Genomic DNA, 18,817 nt, shown 5'->3' on the forward strand with positions numbered 1-18,817 from the left:
GTTTCCACCAATCAGAGGACGTTTGGTGAGCTGACGCCATACTGGTTTCAAGTTGTGATTGGTGCAGGAGACTAAGCTGAGATCATGCTGCTCTGCTATTGGTCGCGTTGGCTGTCACTCATAAAAAACCTTGCTCGGGCTGAAAGTGAAACTGCCGCTCACCCATTTTTCCATTTTTCCTGTCATAATGACGTACAGCAAAAGCAGTTTACATTTCAGACTAACAGACAAGTAAAGGCAAGGAGTAGTGTATCATGATAAAGAATGTTTTTTTTTTGTTTTTTTTAACAATGCAATTTCTTCCCCTTTCTTCTTCCTCCTCTCCTAAGTACAGTACAGTACAGTACTAGTTTTAAATCACATCTGCTACTGAGTAAAAAACTTGATGATGACAGGTGAATTGGCGTTAATCAAGGTTCCTGAGTGAGAAAATTAAAGCATTTGTGACTATTCTGACTAATACATTATGTCTTAACATATTTGTTTTTATTTTGTCAGCACTTTAATTTCCTTTTAAAATCATTTTTGCACGACACAAGAAAGAACACCATCCTTGTTTAATATTTTTTTTTTTTTTTTTTTTAAAAAGGTTACTTTTACTCTGAGGACATTTCATATCATCCACATTCTCTCATTTCCTGGACACGTGCATTTCCTGCTCGACATTCAGCACCAGGAAGTAACACGTAAAGGCAGGTGAAGGTGGGAGTGTTGCTGTGCACAAAGAAGGACACACAGGCAGCACTCTGCTAATGCACAGTTTGCACTTTTATTGTTGCCTCATTCACTAAACAGTTCAATGGTGTTAAGATTACCGTACACAGAATTAGGGTATCTGCATGACACATCTATGCTATACAGCGAATGGATTATAATTATTACAAATACAGTAAACATATTTACATTTTAATTCAAGCTCCATACAACACAGATATTTACAAAATAAGTATGAAAATGAAACCAGTCTGACAAATAATGTACAGTGTTAATGTCGTGGTTTGTTGGTTTTGCTTGTTTCCTCGTGGCGAACAAATCCAAAGGGAACTGATATTAATTGTCAGAGGGTAAGATGGAAAATATCATGGTTAGTTCTGTTTGAAAGGCATCAACTGAAAAGAAAAAAGGTTTTGAGGTGAATTAAGACACCACCGTAAACAATAGTATACTGTCATTTTAGATGTCACTGTAGCTACTTTGTATTATATTCCCTGATATTAGAAAAAAAAAAAAAATGTCACCTAAAAGCCACCTTCATTTTGTTAGAATTCGGATGGCTGGCTAGCATGAGCGGTGAGTAAATGTTCTCCAAATCAAAAGCAGACTTTCTAATCAAGAGGAAGCATTGATGTAACTCACCTCCTGGCTTTCATGGGTTACATCTTTGTTCCCTTTTCTTTAAAAAAAAAAAAAAAAAAAGATGGAGAATCACGCACCTTCATAGTACATTCGACACTCTCCCTCTACAGGCAGACGATGAGGCTGCCACATCATCTTTTGGTTCATTCCCAGTTGAACAACTAAACCGTGCAGACTTTCATTTGATCAGTTGAACCTTTTATTAATATGTGCAAAGAGCTGCAAACTAATATGTACATTGCAATTTGCAAACAATAAATACACAACCCTAAAATAAAACATATCTGCAAATTAGTCACTGAAGTGAAAATGTTTGCTCTGACATGTCGTCATATAAATCCATCACATGTTGAGGTACCTTCCACTTTGAACCCCCACCTGTGCACAGTGCTTTTTTTTAAAAGTCTTCTTAAACTTAAGCGTGCATACTTTCTCTTTCTCTTTCTCTGAGCAGGTTGACTGACCTGAGGGCAGAGACACTCTGCTGTCTTACATTTGGTGGTAAATGCTTTCCGTCACCAGTTATTCCACTAAATCTCATCACAGCCATTTGGTTTCCTCTGCGTCAACGCATGTAACCATAAAGCTTCTTTCACACGATACAGAGGGCACACTACTGGTTGGCTGGCCAGAGTTTTGGAGTGCCCGTCTGTTCTACCATCTCACAGAGGCGACAAAACACACCGTTCTCCAAGCTATAGTGCAACGTACAGAGCAAATATCTTCATAAACAATATCAGAAATAAAATCTTTTGAGTATATGTCATCCCTTTAACGTACCTTCTATCTTTCTAATAAACCCTTTGGAAAACAGCTATCCAGTGTAGCCTTGATATGTGCTCTTTTCAGTGTTCCTGATACTCTGTGTGTGATCATCTGCCCTCGCCTTGCTATAGATATGTGTTAATGTGCAAAAAAATAAGGTTAAACACCAAAGTAACTGGTTCCCACTCAAGAAATAAATGCCCTTTGTTACATTTCATTTAAAACCCTCACTAAGGAATGATTAAAATCATAATAGACAAACAAAAAAGAAAGAAAACGTGTTAATACTTAAAAGAAAAACGGAAAAATAAACGTAACGTCAAGATGAGTTAAGAGGTTTTCCGTTCTAAAACATAAATAGAAAATGAACATGTGGTCATCAAAGTTAGTTCTTCACTTTACAGAGGTTTCGCCGGACACTATTGGATTATATCGTTATGTGACCTGCAGGCTGTGAGCAGACGGCTTTGTCAAGCGCTGCAACTTAAATTCTCCCTTTTATCTCTTTGTACCCACTTCATCATACGTCACGTGTCTGTGATGGCTAAAATTAAAGGTTAGTGAGAGTTGTGACTGTCTTGAGGCCTGAGTCTCAACATGACAGAGTAAGAAAAACTGCCAAGAGCTGAAGGAGCTGAGAGGAATGTCTTAAATGAGAGTTGACCACCACTCTGATCCCAGATCAAACTGTGTGTACAAATAATGCTTTCTCTGTCCATCCTCCTCATCACCTCCTGATTACCCTGTTTTTTTAAGAGTGAAATACCAAAAAAAAAAAAGGGCAAATATCTGCTCCTGCTTAAACAATCCGCCGTCATAATTTCACTAAGATGAAGTGAATTAAACTTGAATTATTTCTGCATGTTTCTGCATTTAGCTCGTATTTCTCATGTTGACACAAATGCATGATTGGACGTAATAAGTCACAGACACGGCACTATCGGGGGGTTGTATGTACACAGACTGAGGAGTGGTTATCTAAATGTCACATGGATGACACTGGAAAATCCAGCGCAGCCCTCTTGTTTTACTGAGATGGGACCTTGACAAATTTTCCACATTTTTGAATGCGACTGTTCAGGAGGCAGTACAGGGAAGCTAGAGTCTACTTTAGGAAGCAGCAAAATAAAAAACAAACTAGGAATTCATTAGCAGCAATAATTCTAGAAGTAGCTTTGCCTTCTGTCGCAGAACTGATACGTCGTTTGGAGATATTTGTGGAGTTTCCCTTCATTGTTTCATCTGTAGTTATCTGATCTAGCTTCACTTTTTTTGACAAAGCAAACTCGGTCATCCCCTGAGGACTGCTGCAGTTACCATGTGGGCTCATTAATAACAAACAAAATAGTAAAAAAAAAAATTCAACCTTTTTTAGGGAGACAAGTAACACTGAATGAGACGGGGTTATTTTTTTGTTTGTTTTTTTGTGTTTTTTTTTTTTTACAGATAATTGGCAAACTGAAAATTTGTGGCCAGAAAGAACATTTTCTGAAGAATCGTGCACACACAAGTGGACTATTACGACATGCTACTAGTTAGGGAGTCAGGGCGTGATGACAAAGCGGAACAAAAATCTGACCAAAACGTTGTCATAAAAAGAAAACACAAAAATCTGAGGAGGAGATAGGGAAGGGAAGTTTGCAGAAGGCTGTTGGAGGGAGAGAGGAGGCAAATATCTCTGGAACTGAAACTTTTAGTTGCATGAAAGGAGACTTAAGCCACAAGTCTACTTACAAGAGAAAACCATCAAGAATCACAATGATTAATAAGTGTTAACACTTGTTGTATGTTCAAAGGCGTTTCAGAAACAATGACAGCCGTGGTTTTTCTGTGTACCAGTCGACTCACTCAGTTCTTCATCAGGCCACTGCGCCTCCTCGCCAGCTTAGATCTGTGGGAACAACAGAATTTAACTTCAAATGGACACAGAGCAGCATTTTTGTAAACACTTTGGAACAGAAATGTGTGTCTACCTTATTGTCCCAGCTAACAGAGGGTTAAATGCGTACAACCAGTCGTTCATGTCTTTCTCGTTGTTGGCCTGCAGCAGGATTCCTCGGTGCTTTGTACACACTGCAAATGTGTTGGGAGTCTAACAAGTAAACACAGTGAATTATTTGTTATGCTACGTGACTTGGGGTATTTGCCAGTTTAAGAATCTTGAAGAATCTTTCGGGTTTGTTGTTTTAGGTTGTTTACTCGAAACTGTACCTTGAGCATGGCCTGCTGGTCTTCACTGTATTCCACCTGCGCTGTTGAGAGGTTGAGGACACCTCGCTCCACCGGGTCCTTGTCACTGTTGTAGATGAAGACGTAAGGCCGACGCACGGCCACAAAGTGTTTCACCCACGAGTTGGAGCGCGGCTCCATGAAGCTCAGGGAACCCTTCTTGGACACAACAGACCTGAAAAAAAATGACCAGTTAAAATTTGATTGTTTTAATTTTTTTGTGAAGTTAAAATAATCACATTTAGCAGTTTAAATGTGTTCACAGTATTTCTTCCTGTATAAGAAAACAGGATAATCCATCTTTGTTCTTGCCACAAGATGCATCTCATAACAGCATTTGAAAATTACATTAATGGACACTGTGGCAAAAGATGCATAAAAATAAACATAAAACCAAGTAAGTCCAACAGTGGCTGCACTCACCCTGGTCGCATCTCTTCAATATCAGGCACCAAGTTGAGGAACTCGTTCTTTCCAGCCCGTGCTAAATAGGACGCCTCCAGAGAAGGTACCATCGGAAAGTTTTCATAGTCTGAGCAGGAAGGACTGGAGGCACGAGAGCTGTTCTCTGGGGTCCTGAAGAAAAAAGTACAGCAAATTAACATAGTTAAACATCTCATCTGAATACAAATTTATACAGTTTGATTAAGTTTTACCTCTGGTCTAGTGAGCCGCAGCGGGAGTCAGACAGAGAAGGACAGGTGGAGGAGGGAGTGAGGGTGGCGCTGCTGAAGCTGGCCACTGATGGATCACGTCTCATGGGTGAGATGTCAGACAGCTGGAGGAAAAAAAAGGTGCATACAAATATGAAACAAACACACTGAAAAACTGCAGGAGAAAAGGCAAGATTATAACGTTTTATTCATCTCGACTAAACTAATATATACAAATTACTTTACTGCACAAATAAAAGAAACAAAAGTTTGTACAGTAAAATGTGACTTTGATTTCTCACCTTGCAGTCACTGATACTGTTGACCAGCTGGTTGTACTCGCTGTTGTAGGTGTGTGTCAGGAGACGAAGGCACTACGAGAAAAACAAAGACAAAGCTGATCAGTTGATAAGCACTGTTGATAAAGTACCATATCCCATGATGCAGAATTACTGCTCACCTTAGTGGCCAGCTCCTTCTCACGATCCACCAGACTCTCGATGTCGGTGGAGTCGTAGCCGCTGCTCTCGCTGGGCGTGATGGCGCTCTCAAACGTGGTGCTGGAGATCTGGGAGGAAATGGAGGTGGAGGTGGACAGGGTGCCAGAGCTCATGCTCGGGGAGAGCAACTCGCTCAGGGACTTGGTGGTGGGAGCTGTGCCCACTGGAGCTGCATCTCCCAGCTTCTCCCTCAGGAGGAGCAGGTGACGGGTCTTCTCCACCTGAGCAAATGACAGTGAGGGGCAGGTGTTCAACTTTAAATTTCCACTATTTATTTAAAAGAGTAGGCATTTGAGATACCATGTAGCATGTCTACTTTTTTCTTTCAGGACAATATCAGCATTTTTTTTGTCTGTATTTTTCATAGATATACACTACCGTTCAAAAGTTTGGGGTCACCTATACAATTGTTTCGTGTTTTACATTAAGTCACACTTTTATTCATCAAAAGAGTTGCAAAATGAATAGAAAATATAGTCAAGACATTGACAAGATTAGAAATAAGGATTTTTATTCAAAATAATCATTTTCCCCTTGCTTTTGTCAAAAGAACCAGCAAAACTGTTTTCAGCTGTGCTAACATCATTGCACAAGGGTTTTCAAGGGTTTTCTAATCATCCAATAGCCTTCTAACGTGATTAGCAAACACAGTATACCATTAGTACACTGGAAATGGGCCTCTATACACATATTTATATATTCCATTAAAAACCAGAAGTTTGCAGCTAGAATAGTCGTTTACCACATTAACAATGTATAGAGTGTATTTATGATATATTTAATGTTATATTCATTGGAAAAAAACTGGTTTTCCTTCAAAAACAGGGAAATTTCTAAGTGACCAAAACTTTTGAACGGTAGTATAAAAGGTAACCATGTTTTTTTTTGTTTTTTTAAGGACCAACCTCATGCAGCTGCTCCATTTTCTCCAGCTCCCATTGGTGCTCCAGAATAAGACTGTCTCCTCTGGGCCTCCAGCCGGCCAGGTTCTCCTCTCCACGCACATAAGCCACTGATGTGTCCAGGACCTTCCTCCTCCTCCGCTGCATTCCTGCTCAGGACAAACGCACTCGTATTAGGGCATGGTTCGAATGAAAATATTGAAAAACAACTTGATAACAAAATTGTGAAACACATTTGATTTTATGTTAAATTCACCTGGGCTTCCAGTGTCAGACATCTTGCACAAGCTCAGCTCATAGATGCCGGTGACGCGGTTGCTGAGATTAATAAAGAAGGTTCAGTCAACTGTGTTGTCAGATATAACACGGCAGAACCTTTTGATTTTAGGTAGAAATGACTGGAATAGAACAGTGTGGAATTCTTACCAGTCAGGAGTTTTGGAGTAACCACTCCCAAAGAAGTTTCTGAGGGAACGGGGAGGGGAGATTTTGGCATCTCGTGAGTAGAAGACCATGCAGATGTCTTTGGTAATAATAGCAGGCTGGATACAATGGTCCAGCTGTGAAGAGGAGACAGAGTGTGTGTGTTAGTCATGCTGACATCCACAGTTAAACTTACTGTACAATTATACAACATAGTTAAAGGGCTGAACGTTTTTGAATAAATATCTAATTTCGATTATTTTGACAAGAAATGCGATTGCTATATTATTTACGATATCAGAGGGAATGGTCATTTTCACATCATTATTCTCATTTTCATTCAATAAACATATTTGAAAGGATTAATGTGTGAGAAACAAAGATGTTCTCTTCAGTCTGTAGAATAAGATGTGTATAGATCAAGACGATAATTCATCCTGAATGATATTTTGACACACATTTTGGCTTGAACAAATATTGCGCCTCCTGCGATGTGAAAATTGCAGCTAAAATTTCGATGAATTGTTCAGCCCTACATAGCTGCAGCAGTGGGCTAACCTCCAGATATGCAGACACGGTCATGTAGGTCTTCTCTCCATAAGGAGTGACTCGATTAAGCAGGAGGGAATTGTGCAGGGAGCTGTCCCACACTGCCTCAAAGCGGTAGAAAGTCCTGAAGACAAGAAAGAAAAAAACACATACATCTTCACTTATCTGAAAAGCGAAATCAACTTAAACAGTGTTTATCTTCTAAGGAGGAATCTATGTGGATAACATGTAAGGATAACGACAGAACGACAGAAGCAGATTACCAGAAAGCGAGTCTGATTCTATTACTTGATGACTTGAGGACATTTTTGACAGATCGCTCGGTGAACACTGTGTAGTGAGTGTTCCTCACACTCATCCCCAGTCACAACAAGATGTAAGGCAACACACTGAGGTGAGATGTCGTCACCAGAAACAGTGTGAGCAGGAGCCCCAGCAGTTAAAGGAGTGTCAGGAATGAGTCGACAGTGCACAAGCTGTGTCCTACACAATTGTATAATGCGGAATCTTAGACATAAGATACATTTTAGAGTAACTGTGGAAAACTAGACCAGACAACTATACATATAAATAAATATTCAGCAATATATTGCTTTATTACAGTGTTTTATAGACCTATGTGCATTTGATGACTGATTGTCAAAGGGGTTTAAACTGTTCCTCTCTGTGGCAACAGAGGGTGCTCTTAGCCAAAGACTGAGCCCATTTGGTGCTTTTCTGGCCTTTGCTGTGTTTAAGTTAAGACGCATGCATTAAATAATAGCTTAGACAAAAGCATTCATTTGGAATCTGGGTGCCACAGAGGGTCAACATACCTTTACATCTCGCATAAGAGTGAGAATCACAACATCTCAAAAAGGGTAGTTGCATTTAGCATGACCTTTACATATCCATATAAAATATATATGCTTCTTCAGACACTAAATGCAGATATACAGAGACATACAGATATACAGATGTAATGCAACATGTGAACAGAACAAGACAAACTATGGAAAACTTAGTTCTATGGCTCTAAAGGGACTAAAAGAGAAGCATAAAGGTCTTTCAGAGAAAGAACCTTATGTTCTCCGCTAACTTGTACCTATCAATATCCTTATCAATAGAAAGCCTGAGGACAATTGTGAGTCCGGATGCAGCAGCAGGAAAAAGACAAGTGCACAGAAAAAAAAAGAGAGAGAAGCACAGAGAGTCAGGCGACAGTGACAATGGAGCAAATTAACAGGAAAATTGACAGCAATGAAAATGGAAATGGAAATGGTCATGCCATGATTTCAAGTGTGCCTTCAGCAAATATGAAGACATCCCAATCACAGTTTCTGGTTTCTGCGTGGTTTTAAATTTACATTATTCTTTATCTTTACTGAAAGCACTGAAAGAATCAATCACAAAACAGTTTGTCAGCATGGAACATTCACTTGACTTGCATCTTTAATATATGCCGTTTCTTATATTTAAAAGATCAAATATACAACATTCTGCATCACAAGATATAAGGTAAATACTGCTTGAACAGCAATAGACACAGCGAGTAACAAGCTGCTTGGTATATGGCAGAAAGCAGGTCAAAGTCCCCAGCTGAAGACAACTCTCCAGAATTACTTCCAAAGAAAGCTTCTTCTTCTTCTGGCTGGAAATGCCTCAGAAATATTAATCCGGCTTTTATGCAAGCTGCAAAAGGACTCAAAGATAACCTGGAGCTAACTCCCCACCCTGGACTACTAAATAACTAGAGTCATACCTTATTTTACATGGCATATCGGGCTAGAATATGTATGGTAGCTTACTGCCATTAGTTGTCTCAATTTATTTTGTTCTTGTCTGGTGCTCCATGATTAAATATAGGACTTATTATATTGAATATACTGTATGCTGTTAAATGCATTCAGTTTGAATGGGAGTGTGTGGGTGTCTTAGCCATTTCACCTGTTTGCGTTGTGGGATGACTTGATGTTCTTGGCAGATATGATGTTGAGGGACAGGACAGCATCAGCAGCGCTGTCGTCCACTTCTGCTTTGTTCCTGATGCGACCTGGTGAGACATATCACATGTCATTAAAATGATTGATTTGATGGCATAGAAAGTCTTCATAGAGAGACGTATTAAAATGTGTGATTATTTGGTCCATCAGCTACAGTATGAAAAGCTGCAGCTTGAACCAGCAAACGGATGCATCTCTTAAGAGTGAAATCATAAATGAGGAAACTATGGAAGTATATTGTACAACCATACAAAGTGAAATTACTTTGTGACAAGTAAAATTGTTGTATAATATTGTCCCACTCTCCTCTACTGTGACACTCATGTGTCTTTCAGCAGTGACTTAATAATAGTTGTTTTTTTTCTCCCTGGTGTGAAATAGTCTTTGTGTCTCTGTGGAAAGACTGCTCACCCACGACCAGTTCACGGACGTCCTTCCAGTGAAGCTCGCTACCCTTCTCATGGATGAGAGTCACTGTGATCCTCCGCTGGATCCCCTGCAGCAAAGACGACAAGAGATTAGGTATTACAGACGACAAAGCTACAGTACAGCTACAGTGAGCGCGGCAGTCAACAATTAATGTTTTATCTCCTTTACTTAGACTGAGGAGGACCACAAAAACATGAGTGAGTCATCTTTTTTCAAACTTTGCCTACTCATAGGGCCTCCAGAGTTCCAAATATAAGGATTTAAATGATTAAAAAGTTGATTTTGCATAATATGAGATCTTTACATTTTTTAATGACTAGTGTTTGCAGAATAACTAGTAGGAAACACGTGGATGTGGTGCCTCGTACCTGGTGCAGTAGGTAGGTGCCATTACATGGCAGTCCTCCACTGTGATCTACCACTGCTGGGATGTATCTGTGGAAGGGTTTGCAAAAAGTGCATTAAAGAGAGGACTACAGAACATTTTTCATGAGCCAAGTAGGCACTAATCTGACATGAAAGGATATATTTACAGAATGGTTATTTCAATTAATATGACCTTTAGTAGTACATGGGGGTTGTGTACACCTGTGAGGCTACAGTACAGTAAATGTAGTGTTCAGAACTGCTTAATTGGTTCCTTTTAGCAATACATGCATGAGTGGACACTCACTCTCCAGTGGGCTCAAGCTCGCTGATCTCAAACCAGACCAGCAGGTCGTACTTGCTGACGCACTGACCCAGGTTGGACTTGGTGATGGTGTTCAATTTAGTGGCTGGAACTGAAACACAAACACACAGAAGCTCAATATGACACACTTGGCAGAATTTCAGTGGGGATCGTTGCGTATAATACAGTTAAACTATATATATATAAATACAGATTAAATTAAATTAAATTAAACGGATTGCTAAATGCAGATGGAATATGTGACATACAGTTGGTGCCCCCATATACAAACAACCGCAAATATTTGTAGGAGGTCTACAATTACAATAAAATATAATATACAGTACTGCATGGAGCAAAAAGGCATATTACACCACCACTGACAGCTTCCTGCTGTATGATGAGGGTAATAGGTTCAGAAGTATATTTTGTTCAATATAAATAAAAATTAAGATAATTCCATGTGAAATTTGTCCTGATAAGACATTCCTATAAAGGCTAAAGCCTCTGGAGTCTGAGTAATGCTGTGCGATTGGCATCTGTAATGTTGCATTACTGCCTCCTCCATCTTTTCCTTTTGCACAGCCTCACATCAGTGACATTCTTTGATAACAATAAATGCTAAACTTGTTATATTTCTTACCTCACGGTGTCAGGTCAGGCTAGCTTGTAAGGGGCAGGGGGGAAGGTTGCTATGAAATAATTTGACCTACAGTTCTAACCGACCTGCAGCAAGGTGCAGCACACATCACAACTGCAGAGCCTCATCATACTATTGCCTGCAGTCACAAAGCACCACAAGAGCAAAGCACAGCACAAGTCTAATCACTAAAAAGACTCATGTGGATCTAAGCCCGGGCTGTAAGCTACTCCACTGTCTGCTGTACCAACCATGATGTCTGGGCACAATTAGCACAGGGTCGTTAAGTACTGGGAGGAAGGGGAAGTGACAGAGCTGGTCAGCTTCGTCCTCCAGACGAGCCACGGCAGTGGAGGCCAGGGAGTTGGCGTGCTCGGACAGCGTGTCCAGCACCGTGACGTTCACATAGCCGCTCATCAAGTAGCGGATCAACTCTATCTTACGTGTATGGTCTAGGTTTACGATGACATTGTAGGAATCGTGAGAACGTTTGGAAAGGAAAGTGTTGTGGGGAACGGGAGATGTGGACAAGGGAAGACAGTGTTTGGTAGGAGGATTTTTGGAACGGTGAGATGATGATTAAATATGAGACAAAAACAATCCAAAGAAAGCGAGAAAAAGAAGAAAAAGTTGGGAGGAGATGTGAGATGCTTATATAACCATAACGAACAGAAGAAATATGCAGAAATGATGGTGAAACATGCAAAAAGACTTTGAAGTTTGAGTATATGGTGTGATGACATTAAAAAGCTTACCTGGTCTAGACAGAGGCATTGGAATAGGATAGTATTTCCTGGATGGTGTTGGAGGACTGTTGTAAAACAAACAAAACATTACTGTAACCCTCTGTATTGTACTGGTAAAATACTATTATATTTAAGGTCTAGTGTGTATGAGGGGTTATTGACAGAAATTAAATACACCATCTTTTAGAAGAAGCATTTTGTATGTATTTTAAGAAGCTAAAACAATCAAAAATCTTGTTTTAATGAAAAAAGTTTCAAACCTATTGACGATTAATTTAGTAATCAATTACTAATAATTGATTCATCAATTAATGGCTACAGCTCTAATGTATATTAGGCAAGAGCCTTGCTTAGGGGTGAGTGGAGGAGTCCTTTGTTAAAATCTTAATGTTACACACAGGACCTCAAATGAAGCATTCTTTAAAACAACACAGCAACGATAAAGCAATTGGAAGAATGTATTTCTTGAAACACCACCCACCTGATCAGGTCCTGTCCATAAACATGTAGTGGGTGTTGTTGGTAATGGCCAAACACTTCAAACACAATGGGCTTTGTCTTGATGTACTCAATAAATGACTCCGTGACCTCGACTGAAATCTGCTCCAAAAACAAGAAGTTGTCAAAATTAAGTTGCATTAAGTTGTTAACATTATGCTTAAGGGTGTGTGTGTGTGTGTGTGTGTGTGTGTGTGTGTGTGTGTGTGTGTGTGTGTGTGTGTGTGTGTGTGTGTGTGTGTGCGTGTGTTCTTGTACTTGAGGCATACTGAGGACCAGTGAGGGGTTTTAACCAACAAAGTGAGGTCATTTTTACGGAGGGAGGACATTTTGGCCGGTCCTCACTTTGTTTTCACTGAAATCACTTCCTTAGGTTGCTACAACATGTTATACTCAATTTGTCAAAAATTTAAATTTTGGACGACTTTTTCTCAAATTTTGGACTATAATTTTTTTTTCAAATTTTGGACCAAATTTTTTTTTTCAAATTTTGGACCAAATTTTTTTTTTCAAATTTTGGACCAAATTTTTTTTTTCAAATTTTGGACCAAAATATTTTTTTCAAATTTTAGACCGATTTTTTTTTTTCAAATTTTGGATCAATTTTTTTTTTTTCAAATTTTGGACCAATTTTTTTTTTTTTTAATTTTGGACCAATTTTTTTTCTCAAATTTTGGACGACATAGTATAGAATGACGTTTTTGTCAAATGTTGGACCAAATATTTTGGGTCCAATTTTTTTTTTCGAATTTTGGAAGACATAGTATAGTATGACGTTTTTGTCAAATTTTGGACCAACATTTTTTTGTCAAATTCTTTTTTAAATTGTGGTTGACATAGTATAGTATGACGTTTTTGTAAAATGTTGGACCAAAAATTAAAAAAATAAAATAAAATCGAAAAAGTTTTCCAGCCCTTTTTGCTCTGGGGCTCCACCTGCAGACATTTTATGGTACTGCAAACAGTAGTTCTTTGTAGATGTCATTCATGAAGTAGATATTTGTAATTGTGTTGATTTATAAAGTGGAAATGCTGGTCCTCAGTATGCAGCAAGTACAAGAATGTGTGTGTGTGTGTGTGTTCACTCACGTTCTGGACATGATAAAAGCCCAGAGGAGCTCCTTTGCTGTTCTTCAGGGGCTCAGTGGAGAAAGCTTCATCATGACGATGCAGGAAACTTGAACAAACACAAAATGAGCATCACTGTCACACTATTTGTCCTCAAGATATGATGGAGTTTCCACAATGTACACAAACGAATTGACTAATTTCACCTTTCAGCCTTTAGGAGTTAGCTTGAACGGTTTTATTCAACACTAACAGCACACCACAGTCTTTAATTTACCTTCAAAGTGACATTTCCTGTGCTAGTATATTAGCTATAGTGGATTATCTTGGTTTAGCACTTTGTAATTTTTTCCCCTAATATAAAAGCTGTTGTAATTTCAATTTATTAAACTACCTCTCTCTTTGAATGTTACTTCTCTAGATATAAAACATCACATGGTAAAGATTTGATGTCATGTTTCAAGTTGCCACAACACATTTTTTAAACTATGGCAAACTTACTTGAATTGGCAGAAGATGTCAGCATATTCAGGTGGGACACCACTGGCTTGCAGCACAGTAACACGAAAGGTAAAGATACTGCCCACCTCCAGCTGGTCGATCAGATCATCACCATGAACCAGCTTGGTTTCTGCCATGTTAGCCAGCTTGAGGTCTGAAAAAAAAAGAGTGGACACAGTGGACAGTTACAGAGATGTGATTTGTTGAAAATGACCTGCAACTGCATGTGGGATTTTGCTTTTCTTTAGGCATATCAATACTAAGCTCTCACAATAAAATCAGATTATGCACATCATCAAGCTTGTGATCTGTAGAGCAACACATTCCTTCACAAAGCAAGAAAAACTGCAGTGTCTCATTTCCATAACTAAACATTTTAAGCCCTCCTTTGTATTCAACAGGACCATCTGCCAACTATGTTCCCCACTGGGGCCAAAAGGTTGAACTTTAGGAGTGGAAAGGTGAAGGTCTGGCAGACGTACCCATCTCATTGATTCTGTTGAGCTCCTCTGAGGGTGTGGTGACCTCTGAACTCTGACCCTGTCCCTCCACAAAACGCAGCTCTTCAAGGGACAAGCCAGAGCGAGTCATAACCGTGGACGAAAAGTCATTCTGATTGGGGGGAAAAAAGGGGAGAAACAAGAGTTGAAGGAGGAAGACGAGCATACAGATGGTAAACACAACTGCCAAGAAAGAAACTCAAAGAGAAGACAACTTTCTCTGCTGACTTAACATTTTAAATAGTATTCACCTGCTGTCTCACACACACACAGACAGTTTAAGTTTTCTCTTTGTTTGGAAACTCCTTTCTTTTGACCTGGGACTTACCTTTTTGAAGTATTCATCATCAAAGGAAATCTTGGCTGTTCCCGACTGTCTAACTCCTGACCCGTAGTCTGGAGCCTCCTCATCAGCTACAGAGAGACAATAACAATCCTCTTATCAGGATTTATTCACAGACCCACATGGCTACAACTGCGAGCATCAAAAGAAATACAACAAGAAACAAGTGATGTGTCCTCCGGGGCCCTTTATTTTCAGTGATATCAAAGTAAATCTAAAACCATGTGCTGTATTTACATTTCATTCTGCTAATCCTTTTTTGTATGTCTTTCCTTTTATTTACGTGGCATATTTACTGATTTATTGCAGTTTTTTCATATCAACACTTTTATTTTAGTATCTATTCTAGAAATATGCTAAATATAGGGGACTAAATCATATAACTCATATTTGGTTAGAGCAGATTTCAACAATAACAAAAGGATTTTAACAAAAATTAGCACTGCATTATGTTGTCAAAAATACATAAAACTGATGGATGGTAAATGGTACAACTGCTTTACAATGATTTGTCTGAATCACTATTAGCGATTTCCTTCATGAGTATCATCATTGCAGAATGCCACATAAATAAATAATTTCCAGGATAAAACCTGGATATTCAGCTCCCCCATTGCTCTTTCTCATTACAGATTCTCATTAATTACTCACCAGCTATTGCCTGGACACCCACACGGAGAAAACCACGCACCGCACCCTTCTCTGTTACTATGGCAACACGATGAACCAGCGGTACAGGGTACAGCAGGTTGCTCAGGTACACGAACGCTCTGCAAATAAATAAAATAAAAAAAACAAGGACATAAACAAGAAATCCTGGTGCAGTGAGGAAGAACTGCTGCAGTCACATGCTAGTGTTATGACAGTGTATGATTCTTTTTTTTATGTTTGATCACTGCCATCTTAGATTTTGCATTTAATCTATTACAAAAACAAATTAGAGATGTACATACTGTACCACAGAGACAGTTTTCTAACAGCTTTAAATATGCGTCACAAACATTACTGATCAGCGCATGTTAAAGACAACAATAACATACAATCAATATTAGTGACAGTTACTTTTGAGGGACAAGCAAAAACATAAATAAATATAAAACATAAAATCACATATACATGGTTCTGGGAACAGCAGGCGAAACCATACACTTTATTTTTACACTGCTCGACAGGCCTGATGACAGACTGCCTGAGAAGCAGCGGTAAAGGCTGCAAAAGAGTGTTTTATTGTGTTGTGTTAGTCTCTCACTCACGCTCCCTGACATTTTGTTTTGTGGGCCTTGATTTGTCTTGCTGCACCCTTGGTGACCCCTCTTCCCTTCCCTCTCTCCCTCCTCCCCCCTCTCCCTGTGCTAGGAGACTCAAGGCCAAGGCAGGGGGGCGATATCTGTAAATCCTGTGAAACCTGCTAAGTTACCGTGACACAGTCAGGGTGATGCAGAAGCAGAACTATGGCCATCGCAGAGGTTGGCTGGCTTGAAGCCTGCACAGATCTGTCATTTTTTTTTATTTGATATTAGCACACTGTGTTTATTTCCAAGCTACAATATGATGCTTACAGCATCCAGGCTTCAGCCTCGATACGGCATATTGCTGTGATTTCAAACATTATTTGATCTTGCCATCCATTTAAAATAAACAGTAAGTAAGTATGATACTGTGACTGCCAACTACAATTGAGTTAGTATCACCTACAGTACATTCCAAGAACACTGTTACAACAAAAACGGCTATGAAATGATTTAACCACAACGTAATAAATGAAACAAGAGACAAAATAAAACAAGGCTTGAAGGATTAAAGAAAAAAAACACAATAACATGGTAGACAAATAATCGACAGCAAATGCCTGTAACTTCACACAGATGGGAGTTAATACAGTCAGTGCTGTGATGGTGGCGGGGGATGAGACATGACGCAGGGAGGAGGTGGAGAAATATGATGGATGGTGGCTTTTCTTTTTTTGGAGGGGGACTGAATCTTAATGAAAAGCAGCTCATAAAAGAATGACTAATCACATTCAATTCAACACTGCTCCAGTGCGTCTATGCTAAGATGCTGTGAATACACTACATCATCTGATTGTGAAAATTGACTTTTAGCAGAGAGGGAATCAAGTACAGATATGCTTTAATGTATTCTAATTTCCCCCTTTGTTCCACTTAACATGTGATCCTTCAAACAAACTATACAGAACCAATCCAACATCCACCTCCACTCCTATCCCTGCTCGTGTACATGGGAATGCCAGTCACCAACCTTCCCACCAGAGTGAACCAGGGGGAGCGGTCATAGAAGGGATCCTGGCCGTCACTGAAGATGTCGGAGCCCTCCTCAGTGCCGGCGTCCGAGCTGGTGTCGTCCACGAATGCTTCGTCGTCCATCAAGTCAGACATCTCGCTCTGGCGCTCGTCCGCCAGCTCGGTGATCTCGGAGTCGGTGGTGGAGAAGGTCGGCGAGGGCGTGCGGTCAACCAGGTGCTCGTTAACACAACCGTGGAAGATGGGGGAGCTGAGAAGGTTGGTGGTTCGGGGCCAAACGGTAACAAGAGCCGAGGGGAGGTAACAATGCAGTGACAAAAGAGTTAAACAGGCAACTGCAGCTCATTAAGGACAGATTTGAGGTGATATTTCACTTTGGCATAAAAATCATTGTCTCACAATTGAAACATTGTCTCGTAAAAATTATAAAATCATTTAGTCTTACATGCAAAAGATAAGCATTTCACTTGAACTGCAAAGTAAGTACCAAGTGCAGATGGCACATGCTTAACTTTTCTACTAATAATACTACTTTCAAAGTTTTGCATTAAAATATTCTTTATCATTAAGAGCAGGTACGAAAAGGAGCTGCTGGGTGTTACAGCAGACTTTTGATACCAAAATGAAATGGCATATTAAAAAGGATTTGAAAAGGATTATTGTAAAACTCTAGTTTATGCTCGAAGTGAAAATGACACAAATTCCCAAATCATCCAAAGACGCATTGTTGTTAACAAGCTCTAACACACAAAGGTAAACCCACAGACACGAGGAAATGATAAAAGATGAAAGGAAATAACATGGTGTTTAAAATAAATTAATAAATAAAATAAAATAAAATAAAATAAAATAAAATGTCAAATGAAATGAATACACACCTTATAAGTGACATGAAATCAAAATCACAAATGTAACATCAAATTATAACAACAAAAAACAAAACAGTTTGACAACAGCAAAAACCGTCATATTCTATGATACCATAACATGTGATATCACTGCTGGTTTGTTTGACTCTAATAAAAGAAAATGAGTCTCTAGAACACAAGAATGAATGAATGTGTATATCCATTTTGAATGAATGGATCACAAAAGCTACTTCAGTGGTGTTCAGCACAAGAAAATCTGATTTTAAAAAATCCAATCAAAAAGGCAACAGCATTTAAACACTTAGTGACTGATGGGTTATGCAGTGAGAACTGTGCATGATGTGTTACATACCTCCCCACTAGTTTAAACCAGTGGAAGCGATCGTAGAAGGGGTCGTTTCCTGTCAAAGTGTTCTCGCCGTCCTCCTGGGGCGTGGAGGCCATTTCGCCTGCACGGTCGTACATCTCTCTCATCTGCTCCAGCCTCTGCCTGCGAATGACGTCAGAGTGCGCTCAATATTAATGACGAGCACAGAGCGGATACACGGCTCACATAATGGCTGAAGGTAAGAAACGCCTTGAGATATATGCAAATATCAACAACATATTTCATCATATTCATAGTGGTTTATGTTAGAAACCAAATTTTAAGGAGTAAAATTGTCCTGTTTTTCACAGTTTTTTTAGGATGATCACAATTTAGATTTTGCTCTTGGTTATCTTCAGTAATGACAATACATTATTATTTTTTTATGCATCCATATAGCACATCCACTATAGGAAGACAAATTTGATGACACTGATAAATCTGTTGTTTCCGGGCACTTAAGGTGAATTTAGCAAAAACACTGTGTTTATTTCTGTCAAATGTCTACAACACATTAACACATTATATGCTGCACTTCTATAAATACATGTTTGAAACAATGCATT

General features: G+C 39.2%; 1 protein-coding gene across 1 annotated transcript in view; it reads right to left on the reverse strand.

Annotated features, from left to right (window-relative positions):
* Positions 1–4,090: 4,090 nt before the first annotated feature.
* kif1b (kinesin family member 1B) overlaps positions 4,091–18,817 on the reverse strand; it is a gene marked incomplete at its 3' end in the record, with an annotated part of 52,476 nt that continues 37,749 nt past the window's right edge. Inside the window, exons 26-49 of the mRNA XM_083895756.1 lie at positions 18,237–18,374; positions 17,014–17,265; positions 15,406–15,524; positions 14,740–14,825; positions 14,394–14,523; positions 13,912–14,065; positions 13,432–13,519; positions 12,326–12,444; positions 11,854–11,909; positions 11,350–11,550; positions 10,462–10,570; positions 10,157–10,223; positions 9,771–9,855; positions 9,304–9,409; positions 7,387–7,501; positions 6,832–6,965; positions 6,662–6,723; positions 6,409–6,554; positions 5,464–5,724; positions 5,306–5,377; positions 5,007–5,128; positions 4,774–4,926; positions 4,333–4,525; positions 4,091–4,213 (exon numbers count right to left, since the gene is read on the reverse strand). Of these exons, the coding sequence (XP_083751882.1) occupies positions 4,091–4,213; positions 4,333–4,525; positions 4,774–4,926; positions 5,007–5,128; positions 5,306–5,377; positions 5,464–5,724; positions 6,409–6,554; positions 6,662–6,723; positions 6,832–6,965; positions 7,387–7,501; positions 9,304–9,409; positions 9,771–9,855; positions 10,157–10,223; positions 10,462–10,570; positions 11,350–11,550; positions 11,854–11,909; positions 12,326–12,444; positions 13,432–13,519; positions 13,912–14,065; positions 14,394–14,523; positions 14,740–14,825; positions 15,406–15,524; positions 17,014–17,265; positions 18,237–18,374 (3,091 nt within the window). The remainder of the gene's footprint in view (positions 4,214–4,332; positions 4,526–4,773; positions 4,927–5,006; positions 5,129–5,305; positions 5,378–5,463; positions 5,725–6,408; positions 6,555–6,661; positions 6,724–6,831; positions 6,966–7,386; positions 7,502–9,303; positions 9,410–9,770; positions 9,856–10,156; positions 10,224–10,461; positions 10,571–11,349; positions 11,551–11,853; positions 11,910–12,325; positions 12,445–13,431; positions 13,520–13,911; positions 14,066–14,393; positions 14,524–14,739; positions 14,826–15,405; positions 15,525–17,013; positions 17,266–18,236; positions 18,375–18,817) is intronic.

This window comes from Microchirus variegatus (assembly GCF_963457635.1).
Source record: "Microchirus variegatus genome assembly, chromosome: 9".
Taxonomy (NCBI): domain Eukaryota; kingdom Metazoa; phylum Chordata; class Actinopteri; order Pleuronectiformes; family Soleidae; genus Microchirus; species Microchirus variegatus.